The 14,130-nt window shown below is 39.9% G+C and overlaps 1 protein-coding gene across 1 annotated transcript in view; it reads right to left on the reverse strand.

The window, feature by feature from the left end:
• The window catches only part of SATB2 (SATB homeobox 2), a 127,839-nt gene that overhangs the window by 70,200 nt on the left and 43,509 nt on the right, over positions 1 to 14,130 (reverse strand). The window contains exon 4 of the mRNA XM_062002578.1: positions 1,918 to 2,044. Within this exon, the coding sequence (XP_061858562.1) occupies positions 1,918 to 2,044 (127 nt within the window). The remainder of the gene's footprint in view (positions 1 to 1,917; positions 2,045 to 14,130) is intronic.

The raw sequence follows: 14,130 nt of genomic DNA on the forward strand, positions 1-14,130 counted from the left end.
ACTAGAAGAATGATAGCACCCGGCAGGAATAGCAACTAATCTTACTATGGCATTCTATGTGTGTATAATAACTGGGGCCTGTCAGACAGCAAAAAAACTGTGTAAAGCGATCACCAGAAATGGCTAGATAAAGCCATGCTCTCTACAGAAAGATACAGCTGCTGGGACAGAAAAATAAACATACATGCCACACTGCCACTAACAAAATTCCTAAATGGTAAGTGCCCTCATTGTGTGGAGGCAAGGCTCTGAAAAACAAATTTAATTTTATACAGGTTCTTACACTGCCCTTATCACTGAAGTATCCAAGAGCCTTTCAGATACACATTAAGCCATATGCCCAACATTTGTCACATGTAGTTCTTTCTCACTTTACCAGAATTGCATATGTGGTGAAGCTTTTATCTTCATGTGACTTGTGCCTCTTTTAATTTAACAAGCTTAGGGTCTGTGTCTACATCCACAGGACAGACATGAGAAGCACAGTAGAAAGTTAGGAGGAGCTTGTCATTGCCATTCATACTTGAGAGGCAATGCACACTCTCCAGTCAACCTCTGAGATGGTTCTGCCTTCTTCCTGTGCAGCCTGGCTTTATCCTCCATTGAAAGTTCAGTTGGGCTTGAGTAGTCAATGACCATCTGTATCTCAAAGTCAAAAACTATCTTTTTTTTATATGGTTTCCATACATTCAAGCACTTTGAAGATAATGAGACCTTAATCTTGGGTTGATACCATCTGGTAATACAGATGTGACAACAGGCTAGATGGATTCATGGTAGCTTGCACATCTGAGGAGATGAGTTACTGCACTCCAATTTTATAGCAGCTACAGGCTCTATATGCTCTTTTACAACTACACTGTAGAGATGTGGTCTAGCTGAGAAATTATAATGGTATCTAAAGCCAAGGAAAGGACTATTAGTGGGAACTGGAAACTCCAAGCCCCATTGGAGATAAAACAGCAAAGAAACGTTGCTGTTTGGAAGGTTAACACCAGCGAGGCATCAACTACTTCCACGTTCCAAACTGAAGTGAACGGATGGAGGGCATGTACCTGCTACCAAAGGACACATACACACACATCCCAGTGAATCCCTCTTCTGTTGAAGTTGAGTTTCAAAGAACCACGATTAAACTATTTCACACCGTCTGTTATTTTTGCCTCTTTCCTCTGACACGTCCTGGCCATAGAGTTACAATAGACTGTACAGTGTAAGCTCACCAGCCAGTCTAGACTGTGCCATGCACTGCCAGGAGCCTGCCACAACTCCTTACAAAGATGTCAGTAACTATTTGAGGACTCTTTTGAAGGGAATTGGGAGGGAGGGAATGGAAGGCAAGTAAGTGTAAAAGTGACAGGAGCTTTTGCTTTGCTAATCAGGACTAGTATTTTCGGAAGTAAAATATTTTCCAAATGCCAAATGGAGCTTCAGTAACACATTCCTTCCTCATCTTCTCACCTTTCCACTGGGAAGATCACTGGATTAAAAAAGAACGTAAAAAAGCACCCCTCCTCCCTATCATAGCAACTGGAAGTAGCAGACTTGGATTCTCACAATGCAGCTCACAGAAAAAGGCAAGGAGTTTATTTTTTTGATATAACAAGGCCTCAAAAATCCATTAAATTAGGAATTGTGGAAAGGTCTGCCTTTAAAGGCCCCATATATTTTCCTGATTGAGTTTCTGCACCCCCCACCCTCTGCTACCGTACTGCTACTTCAGAAGACTTACAAAAACCCAGTTAGAACACACATCAAAAAAGATGCCAAGTGATCCACCCTTCTCTTCATTTTTCTTTTCATTTCATCAAAAGACTAGAAATTAATGAAGACAGGATGTGTGAATCTCTGTAGTAATGCTGTTATCATCAGAGTAGCTAAGAGAATAGAGAAGGACAGATGTTCAGAAACACCTACCTTTGTAATTGGATTTTCAATGTCACAACATGATAGACATCTTGCAGCATGTCGGCTACTGTCGCATCTGGTGCATCAGTCACATAACTGAGAGGGAGGGGATTCCATCTCCCAAGCTTGATTATTCCTGAAAAGAGAAAAAAAAATTATACTTTATATTTTATCAGTCATTTTCTAAGCCACTTGATAAGTTTTTTTGTTCAAAAGATTTAAGATCTGCCTTGAGGTTTATTGCAGTCTTGCTCAAAAAGATTTGTTGTACTGAATCCTGAGGCAAACAATGAGGAAAAGTGGAAATAGATTTAAGATTCTTAGCAGAGACTTGCTGATATGTTCCTGGCTCTCAAATGACTTGAAGGAAGCATGGGAGTCTTTCACCTTTCATATCTTTCACCATACCACTAAAGACTAGTTTTCTACATTAGAACAAGTTTTATATACTCTATAGTCCTGAATCTGCAGTCTACAAAATCTTGAGTAAATAAATGCATTGGTTTTGACATGAACAGGAAATATCCTATGTGTGTGCTTTCAGCGTGCAGCTACAGTCTAAGCATGGTACAATTCCCAGTGTGGCACTAGAAACCCTTCAAGTAGTAAGAGATCACTCCCAGCTACAAGTTGCACTATGCAGACAGTTGCATTTCTTTGTTTAAAAAAAAAAAAAACACAAAAAAGAAAAAACACACAGTTGCAAGCTGCTGACCACAGATCCAAAATAGCCTTTTGAGGGCGGAGGAGAATGCTCTAAGTCCTATTTCTCCTTCTGTTCATTCTTTAATAGTGATCATCACCTCTTCTGGACGAGCTTGACACAAAGACTGTAAAGTTGGATGGTAAACCATCTGGTGCAGAGGTATTATTTCTGTTTGGACAATTGCAGAGGGCCCACCCACAACAAAAACAATGACTAATACCCAGGAATGACTTCCAGGAAGACACCAAACAAAGCAACCCACAGTGCCATCTTACACCAGAGAAAGGCAGTTTGGCCTTGTTCTGCACTATTGCAATTACTGCTTTTATTCCCTCCTTCACTGTGTTCCCATTGCCTCACTTTTCTGCTCATGTTGTTTTTCTTGGTGCAGCCTACAAGACATAAACCACCTTTTCTCCCATTTAAACTGATGCCTTTTGAGGTTTGCTTATATACTTTTTGATTTTTGAAAAGATCATCTGTAAAGTCTTTTGCCAGAAATACACTAACACATGAGAAAACTACTTCTTCTGTGATAACAAGAGCTCCAAGAACCCTCTTTGGGTATCTGGAAGCATGCTGTGATGCCAAGAAACTACAGGTGTCCCTTACTTTCTGATCCCAGTTCTTTGGCAGGTCTGAAACTAACTGAAGTTAAATAAATGCTAAAGGTCTTTTATCCTGATCTCCCAAACATGGTCATACTACCTCTGAAACACTGAAAGAAAGTTTCTTGAACAGAGACAGTAACAGAACACAATGTTTATGAGCCCATGAGATACCTACTATGTAGCATTACTTTTCCCATTCCCATACAGGTTGAAGAGGAAACAACTTAAGTACAAGCCCGTCTCTGTACCACTTAAATCTTTCCATTTACCACTGACATATTGCTTTGCAGAGTATTCCATCACCACACACTGAAAGAAGCTGAAAGTGACCTAGTTCATTCTCTGTGGTAAAAATTTCACTGCAACATGCTGGTACTCTTCTAATCAAGAGCAGATTAGAAAGCTTTTGGCAAGGGGAGATCTTGTCCAAATGGAACAAAAAGTTACTTAGTGTTGCTTGATAACCAATGCTTGAAAACGGGACATAAACAGAACAAAAACATTTAAATGATGCACTGTTTCAGTATTAAGATTTAACAATCTGGTGCTGAATAGGCTGCAGTATAAATAGTGCCTGGACTCAGATCCAGTAGAGTAACACACAGCACTCATTCACAGCACCGTATGTCTCCAGTGCTGGCTCCTTGAGTCATATTCCACTTGCCAAGAAAAGCTGTTTTTCTTAAGGGGATAGTTTACTTAATGTTATCTCTGGTGACAAGACGAAATGCATATAGTACAGCATATATTAATCATGAAATGAGCATCAAGGGTCCACTGAGTGAAATACATGCTGGGAAAACACAGTTTAGCTGCTGACTTCCTTCACTCCCTTCTGCTGTGTAACAATTTAAAGCAAAATCACCTAAAAATCCAGAAACCTATACCAGTTTCACAGATCACTTGGCTTCCTATGTTTAACCATGCCAAGTTTTCATGTAATTGAAAAAATAAGCATCATATGTGCCCCATAAGTTGCATCTAAATTGGTAATATTTTACAAGAGGCTTTATTTTTCATTCAATTAAGGAAAGCAGTCATAGAGCACACCATCTGCAATTGCTCAGGCCTGGCAATGCTGGTGAGAGACAAAGAGACAGTCAGGGGTCAGTGAAGTTACCAAAGGTGTCCCCAAACTCACAAAGTTTTAAGAGAAAACCAGAGTGCACTATGGGAAATACGATGCAAATTGCTTTACAGGAAATGTCTGCTACTACTGCAAGTTAGGTGTGTATATATCTGGTTTTTAATCCTCCCCTGCAACTGAAGAGGAAATTGTTTTGGCTGGATTTAGACAAACACAGGTGTTACCATAATGCTCGGTGCCTCTGCACGTTAACACCTGCTGCGAGTCCTTTACTCTGTGTTACAGCACTGCTGATGAACACTATTTCTTCAGCTGGTGTGATATGACGTGTGATTTTTTTTTCCAGAGCACATTAAGCTGGTCCAAATGATAGCCAGAAGCCATGGTTTCCACCCAGCTCCTCTGCAGACTTCACAGGTGGTTTATTTCATGGCACTGACACTGTACTTAAGGCAACTCCTGGGCTGCATTTGGTAAGATGATGCCAGCTTCTTGAGCAAATTTATTCTCTGCACACTAGAAGACATCTCTGAATGACTCCTCAGCAAAATCTGAGTGGATCAAAATTTACTCATTAAAAAGATTCCTTTTCATCCAGGACTGAGTGTTTCTAGTGTACAGCAATCCCGAGATGAGAACAGCCTGGTAGCAAAGGGTCACTTCAGCATACACATTTTTTAATTGTTCCTCTCCTTAACTTCAAATGCTACAGCTCAGGCCTTTAAAGAAATCACCTTACTGTCTTGACTGAGCTCTTATCCTACCATAACCAAGACTTGGGAGAGGGGACAGGGATAACCAAAGGTCACTGCGTTATTAATATACTACTGCTCCTCAGTAGTACTCCTCTGTCAGCTTCAGACCTCCTCAAAATTAGGTGTGGATAATATGCAGTAGATCAGACTCCTCAAGAAATCCAAACACACATCTTTCATAGGTTCACAAAACTCTCGTGTTAATGAGTCTAGTTCTCTTCTGTGCATCAATGATTCTTCAGGACTTCCTTCCAGTTAGGAGTTTTTTGAAGGGAAAGTTCAACGAATTTCAAAGCTTGCACACATTCAAGAAATGGCTGAACACTAGAACTGCTCTCAAGAACTCCCCTAGAAATGTCTGAATGCAGCCCAGGCCAGCTAGTCAATTAAAGGCAAATAAGCAGACCAGTCTTCTCAAAAGATGGGGGTTTTTAAAATGTATTTTAGAAGAGATTCTCTATCCACGCTGGTGGTTCTTGAATGGCATGTCCTTCTACAGACAGGTCCTTTTTTAAGTTTAAGCTTCAGTTGAATCAAAATCACAGAATCATAGAATGGTAAGGGTTGGAAGAGACCTTTAGAGATCATCTAATCCAACCCCCCTGCAGAAGCAGGTTCACCTAGATCAGGTCACATAGGAACATGTCCAGACGGGTCTTGAAGACCTCCAAGGAAGGAGACTCCACAACCCCTCTGGGCAGCCTGTGCCACTGCTCCGTCACCCTCACAGTGAAACAGTTTTTTCTTATATTTAAGTGGAACTTTTTGTGTTCCAGCTTCATCCCATTTCTCCTTGTCCTGTTGCTAGATACTATAGAAAAAAGGGATGTCCCAACCTCCTGACACCCACCCTTTAGATATTTATAAATGTTAATAAGATCTCCCTTCAGTCTCCTCTCATCCAGACTAAACTTCCCTTGACCTGCTGGTCACACTCTTCTTGATGCATCCCAGGATGCCATTGGCCTTCTTGGCCACGAGGGCACATTGCTGGCTCATGTTTAGCTTATTATCAATCAGGACTCCCAGGTCTCTCTCTGCAGAGCTGCTCTTCAGCAGTTCAACCCCCAGCCTGTACTGGTGCATGGGGTTGTTCCTTCCCAGATGCAGGACTTGTCAAGGGAGGTTCTGCTCCCCCGTTACTCTGCCTTTGTGAGGCCTCATTTGGAGTACTGTGTCCAGTTCTGAGCTCCCCAGTTCAAGAGGGACAGAGAACTTCTGGAGAGAGTCCAGCACAGGGCCACCAAGATGATCAGGGGACTGGAGCATCTTTCATACGAGAAAAGGCTGAATCTCTAAAGGTCCCTTCCAACCCCTACCGTTCTGTGATTCTATGTAACCTGCTGAGACTCATACAGAGTGAGGTGTTAAAACAGACAATCATTCTCCTTGTGGACTGACAGACACAGTCATGCTTGACAGTAGAGAAGTGCAAAGCTTGTTTTTTACACTACAGCTCCATGTTCACTAATATGTTTGTAGGCTGTGGAAGTACAAGTCACATGCAAGAATATGTGCCTGTACAGTCAGACACAGCAAACAACTTGGTGTTTCTGTGAGATTCAGAATGGCTGAGGGAATACACAGTACCCAGCATAAGATCTCTTAAGCTATATTTACTGCTTCAAAATGCATTGAGAAAATTTGAGTCTGCAGAGTTACACCCCACCAGAGATATGCCTCACAGCAGCTCTCATCATGACAGCTGAAACTCAGGAGAAACTGCAGATTACCACTAGTATCCAAACACTGTTGATTCCTTTTACAACTCCAAATGAAAGACCTCACCAAAACACTCAATAAAACCCTCACTTCTGGGCCATTCAAGCCATTTCCCTATCAGCCACTACTGACGAGGCCCCCTACAAGATGGGTAGGCTCTTGTGACGTTGATTGCATCTGCTTATCCTCTTCAGAGGGATCTTGTCCCTATGCTATAGCATATAATTTTCCTTTGTTCAGCTGTGTTTTGTTACAGAAATTAAAATCTGTCTGTCCCATGTAATAAGCACACAGAATTATTGATCCATAAATCAGTTTGGAGGAAATCACTATCCCGCAGTACACAGTAACTCAGCCTGTGTTTCTAACCTGTACCCTGTCTGTAGTATATTATCAAACTGTAACAACATAAGGCATAATTTGTAGTTATTACGGCTAATCCAGCAAAGGGAATGACTTTTCAAACAGAAAGGAGGGGAAAAAAACAATGGGAACAATTAAAAACCCTCTGATTATATTAATTTCTGCATTATATTGTTGAGGTGCCTTTTCTAGCTCTTCAGGAAATTTTAAAAAAAATTATACTGCCTTTGCCCATCATTATAAGGGTGCTCATATTATTTTACTGAATCTCAATCAGTGAGATATTGGGGTAATAGATGGGAAAAATAATCAGCATAATCCTCCTCTGCACTTGGAAAGCGCCTTTCATCACAGGATCTCAAAGCACTTTAAAAACATTACTTAATTAAGCTTTGTAAAATCCCAGTGAGGTAGACTGTATTATGCCAATTGACATATCGGTGATTTAGTGATTGAAAGCACACAAGGAACATAATCCTACGTTTATGCCAATACAAAAGAATCCCCCTCATTCTTCATTTCAGACCACAATAAATAATTCAGTGAGAGAGCGGGAATAAACTATGTGGTTACACTGTGATGTACACATACACAAATCATCAGCAACACCCACGCACCCTGAATGATGAACACTCCACCTCAGCTCATGAGACTTGTGCAACTTCAGGTCTCTGCACAAAAAGGTGACCGTCACCCAAGGGGAAGGCATGGCTGAGCTTCCCAAGGCTCTGGCAGTACACAGTCTCTTGTACTGCTGTTGCTGGAGGTCTTTGCTATTGTTGTTTTAAAATGTTGTCATAAACTCTGTGTACCAATAGTGGTTTACAGAATAAAATTTGTGGTGAAACAACGCATCTATGCGCTGATCAATTTAAACACTCCTATCTAGCAACTGTGGCTTGAATATCTGAATCGCTACACAGACGTTAATAGATTATTTGTTTACACTACTATGTATGATATTTATATGATTACATAGTAACATGTTTCTAGAAACATGGATGTAAGTAACAGTCAATAGAAGAATAGTGCTACAAGGTTTAATTACTGAACTTCAGAGTACTTTCACAGATGAAAATCACTTTGATGTATGAAGCTTGGTTTAAGTTTTCATTTTTTCAAATGCTAGTTGTTGCCCATTCCTTTCCTCCAGCATGACTTTACTCAAGTATTTAATTTATATAACATATACTAAACATTTTGATGCCTTGTAATTCTACATATCAGGTTTACATTTTACTGTAAAAAGATTGTGCAGCATGTAATAGATGCTGCTTCACATTTGGGAAACATTATGTGAGGACCCTGACTTTTATTAGATTAATTTAATGTAGGCACTAAGTTGCTACACTAAATTAATAAAGATCTTCTTAAAAAAAAAGGAGAGAGGGGGAGACATAGAGAACAGAATGAACCCACAAATTAAATAAAATTTTCTGCAGCTTGTTATTTTGGAAGTCTTTATTTAATTTTCCAACCCCTTATTCTGTTTGAAAAACAGCCAATAATTGGTAAGGAAACGGGAAAAAAAAAGTTTATGTTATTTACTTCAGGGATTAAAAACTGTTATATGATAGAAAAGGAATACGGCAAATAAAAAGAAGGTACAAAGTATTACAAAACCAAGTATTTTTACATTTTCTGTATAACTTCAAAACTGTTACTTCCATCGAAGAAAACTGCATTTAGCCCTGCACAACATCTCTGTTTTGATATTTTGGGAATAAGTCTGCACTTACTTTTGACAGCAAAAGTAATACATGAAATAAACAGAGAAGTCATCTTTTTCTCTCTTTTGTCTGACAGGCAAAACCACTCCTCTAACCATTACTTACATGGCTTGAAAACAAAGTCTTTTCAGTTATTAAAAATCATGACAGAAAAGCTACTGCATCAGGATACTATGCATCTCTCAGCAGTTGCTCTTCATAACCTTGTTAGCCTAGAGCTCAGCTTTACTCTCTACCAAGCTGTCCTTTCCCAAGACACGCCTTCACAATGGGACTACTTTTCTCAGCAGTATTATTCAGTAGCCCCAATGCCCATAAGTCGTAGCACCCACACCTTCACTAATAGCATCCATACATAAAACCCCCAAATATGGCACTCTCTCCAATTCTGCATTAAATTACTATCTTTTGGGCAATATCTACTCTTATGGTAAGATTCTTCCCAGCTCAATCCTGGGAATGCTTAAGCTTATATGGCTGCACGGGAGCAAAGGTCAAGCCTCCTCTCAGAAGGCAGTGGCTGCCAAAGGCCTTTGAAATTCAGACCAGGATTGTAACAATTGAGCCTGTTCTCCAAGGAACAAAGAGCTTCCTCAGCTGCTCCCATGCCTGGAGGTTTGTTTTGCCATCTTAAAACCACTGCTGTTCCTGTTACTATGGACAGTAGCTGACTCTTTTTGAGTTCTAGTCTCCCTAGCAAAACACTGGCTGCTTCTCAGCCACCCCCCTCAGCCTGGCTCTGGGACCACAGCTCCTGTCTATAGTTTAGCACCTCCCAGAGAGCCCCTATAGGTATAGAGCTAGTGGAGCCTGTAATGTGTTTCCTCAGCCTTACAGGCTGAAAATTGGGGCTTTAATCTGTTTGTCTCAGTTGCTAAGAAACATGAATGCAAGTGTACTCAATGGGTGGTGTGCTTTTCTCCACGGAAGATGTCTCTAACACCCACGAGCAATGCCTGGATCATCTCACCTCAAATTCTGGACTCGGTGACTGTATTATCATCTCATGACTTACAAGGGGCTGCATGTGAGTAAAAGGACCAGAACTTTACGCAAACATTTGCTTTCCAGCTTTCTTTGTCATCTTCCTGACATTCCAACACCACCAAGGTACCTGCCTCACAGCACCTTCAGCAAGGAAGAGAAGGCATTTGGGCAGACAACTATTGGTTCCCACACTCCAGAAGACTTTCTTGGATTTTATATTGTGATGTTTTCAAATGGATAAGAGAGACAGAGATAGAAGATGTTTTCCTGCTTTGGGGGAAAGCCTGTATCTGTTTTTAAAAAGATGCCAGTGCCCCAAACTCCTTCAAATCATCCAGCCTCAATGCATGCCTATAAGCTACATACAGAAAAGCACTGAGTAGGAAAAAAGCAAAGTAAAATGGCATTGCAACTGAATACATAAAACACACTTCAAAGGTTATAAAAGAGTATTGGAAATAGTACATGATAGAGGCTAATAGGCTTAGAATTAAGCATATAGACATTGTTTGGCTTTGTATGAATCTGAATACGCTGCCTACTCGCAGGAACACTGCTACAGAAAGTACAAAAAGACTGGCTCTGACTGCAGACACACAGTAGCCAACTAACTTTGTTGAGTCAACTACAAGTAGATTTTTAAATTCCTGGGTCTCAAGTCCAAAGAAAAATAAGGACACACAGCATGCCATGCTGCACAAACAAACCCCTAAACTGAATGCAGATTCATATTCTGGCCTATGTAGTTTAACAGCTTAACCTCTTTAGTTTAAGATTTGTGTCTTTTGGGGTTTTCCTTACGCTTTATAAAGACTAGCAGAACATTTTTTCACTAAATTACTACTTTTGGCTTGCCTTCTGTCTTTTCTTTCCTCCCACTAGACATTCAGTTCTTGACATTCATGAAAATTAACAACATGAACAACTGAAGAACTAGTAGGACAGCATCTAACTAGCAGGATAGAGAAGCATCTATTGCTAAGAGAAGGACTGAGGACTGCTGTAACACCAAACAACTGCTTCCACTAACTCAACATGAACACAGTATGTGATGCTATGGTTGCTGTTATCTTAGCAATTTGACTCAGAAGTTCTCTGTAGCTTCATTATTGTAAGATCCATGCAAGATCAAACAATGTCTGTAGGCTTGATCCTAGCATCTTTAATGACGTTCAGTTAAGAACTAGATCACAGAGTCACAGAATGGTAGGGATTGGAAGGGACCTCTAAGGATCACCTAGTCCAGTTCCCCTGCTAAAGTAGATCCACCTAGAAGCACCATGAAGTTAACAGAGGTTAAGACTTGTATTCTAGCATTTTTGTATTAAAAATTATAAGGAAGCACAATTATCCATATGTAAATGTGCATGCACACATATATTTAAGAATTTGCAAAAGAGCACAGATTGAGGATTTGTTATCTTTTGGCTCAGGTCTCCCTCATAGCTCAAAACCAAGTAAAAGGCAATAGATCAAACCCTACCCTTCCCTTACAAATGGAACTACCAGAGAAAGATGGAGAATAGTATCTTTAAGGTTGTATTGTATCTTTTCAAAATACATTTTATTAATTCCAGTCTCTAATTTGGGCAGCACTTTAAATTCAGATACATTCAATTAAATTCAATACAATTTTTTCCTCCACTGACACTCATTCCACTTGTTAATGTGGTTCTCAGGTTCCTCATCTCCGTCTTTTCTTCCTGGGAAGAGCAAGACAACTCTGCATTTCTGACAAGTCTAAATAAAGCTTTGCTGGTTACTGAGCTATGCTACATTTCCTATCAACAGAAAACAAAAGAAAAAAAAAAATAGTTCACCACTAAAGGAGATGACTCAGAGCAAGCAGGAACTCTTACCAGACTCAGAAAAAACAGTTTTCCCTTGTACTGCTGATGAGCCCACATTATGCTGAGATGAATCCAGATTTGTTTTCTTAGCCCACATTTTCCTAGAACTGAACCTATTTTCTTACAAAGCCATCAGATCCTGTTTTGATCCCGTTAGCATTTTCATCTCCGTGTTAGGTTTTGAACAAAAGACCAAAAGATAGAAAGACTGAAAGAACTGGTTTTTAATTTGAATAATAAATTTCTATGTACATGGCAAAGATTAGAAAGACTTATTAACTTTTTGGGTTTGGAGGTTTGCAGCACACACACTACATGCTTTGAAGCATTTCCAGAAGTTTACCGCTTTTTTTACGCAGCAGCTAAGATTCATGTGTAATCACAGCATATAGAAATTGCAGAGCTGCTACAAAGAATTCCACCCAACCATCACAGGAGTTTAAGAGATACCATCAGACCCTGAAAAACTGATTAGTCTCAAGTATTGGTGGCACTGCAAACACCTTCATGAGACAGTGGAGAGTGCTAGTACCTGCTGAGATCTGTCCTCCAGTAAGTGGTTCATAGTGATTCACAACCCACCAAGATGGAAGGCAACAAACACACCAGCATTCTCAGGTCTTTTTGGTTTGGCTTGGTCCTTTTTTTTTTTATGGCACTGCAGACACCTTAAGAGGTTATCACAACAGGCCCAATAATGGGTCTTCCAGTGAAAGAAACTGTTGTTTAATACCAATACTCCAATATTAAAACAATTTCTGTACCAGAACTCTTATTGCTTCAGAGCTCAATATTGTCACCATTTCTTCCTCCTCCCTAAACTCTAACTCGTGTTCAAATATGAGGGCTAAAAAAATCCCCCATGGTGATATCTCAAGAAAAAAAGAGAGGAAAAACTGTCATTTCTAATCATTTCCCAAAGCCCCAGGTGTCTTGGGCACACATATGTACAGCTTCTATATGCATATAAGCACAAAAGGAATCCAGAGACCCATTCACAATTCTGGGGAATATCATTAAATAAAGGTACACTTGGATGATGCCTTATTAAAAACATGGTAGTGATACTGGAAAATCTCTAGAGATAACCAAAGATGCCATTTCACCATGAGATACAACCTATACTGCTACCAGCATTTCCCTCTGTAGCACAAATACACAGTAATTGAGACTTCAACTAATGACATCATAGCAAAAGAGATAGACGATATAAATAACAGTACTTCTTGAAGTCTTATGTAGAAAGATTAAGATACTGCATGCGTAGGGACTCCTGAAACAACAGGCAGAAAGACTCTCCAATAATCCAGATGTATTCTCTTCTCATTACTTGCACAGGGGACCAGAGTAAACTTCAGCACTGAGGGAGTACTACTAGCATAGCAGACACAATATGAAGAGAAGGCTTTGGGAGGCTTATCATTTTCACAATCTGATTGATTTCAAAGCTCACTCTGGAGGAAAAGCCTCAATCTGGTTTCTGCCATCAGTCATTGCCCACAGCCAATAACTATTCCCCGCTCTTGGCACTCATTCAGGTGATGGGATGTGGGTTGCACTGTGGGTATCTTCACCTTAATGAAAGTCTATTTTACTACCCCAAAGTCTATTGTTCATTTGGAAACACAGAGTATTGCTGGTTGTTCTGTACTGCAGGTCTTAAGACAGGAAAGACAGAAATAAACTGCAAAGAAATAAAGACTTTCTGAGTTAAGTAGAAACTGAAGAATTATCCCAAAAGACTGAGATGCTTAAAATAACAGTACATGGAGTAAAGAGGTGGTAGAGCACTACATGGGATGCTCCAGTACTTCTTCAGGTCTGTAGCTTGCCAAGTAGAGACAATTCACCTTTTCTGCCTGCTTGACTGGTAGAACTCTAGGTGAAGACCAAACACTCATCATAATGCATGTTACCCTGGAAAAATCCATTGCCTCAGAAATATGATCCTTTCTCCATTTCACATTTGAGTTTATGGTGAGTGAAAATACAGACAGAGGAGCCTATCAGCATTAAAACAGCTCTCCTGTTCCCCAGGTGATGGCCCAAGTTTATAGCTTATCACTGAACAATTCACTTGAAGAACTTAGCAATAAAGCACATAGTCAGTGTGACCAAGCACCACAGTGATGTAGATATAAAAGATCAATACTACACCAATAAAATTGGGATCTAGAAGAATAATCTTAAATATTAAATAAAATGGATAAAAGATGGATGAATCCGTAAGATTTTAGGAGAAATGGCTTCTTTTAGACACACCATTCTAGACTAAACAAGTTGCTCTCATGGAATTTGAGAAGTTGTTCAATAAAGTCATGCTGAAAATTAAGTTCTAGCCAATCTTCACAATCAAAAGCAATTTTTTTTGCTAGCAATCCAAAATACTGGCCTCTCTCTTACTTCCTTTA

Source organism: Colius striatus, chromosome 9 (genome assembly GCF_028858725.1).
Source record: "Colius striatus isolate bColStr4 chromosome 9, bColStr4.1.hap1, whole genome shotgun sequence".
NCBI classification, from domain to species: domain Eukaryota; kingdom Metazoa; phylum Chordata; class Aves; order Coliiformes; family Coliidae; genus Colius; species Colius striatus.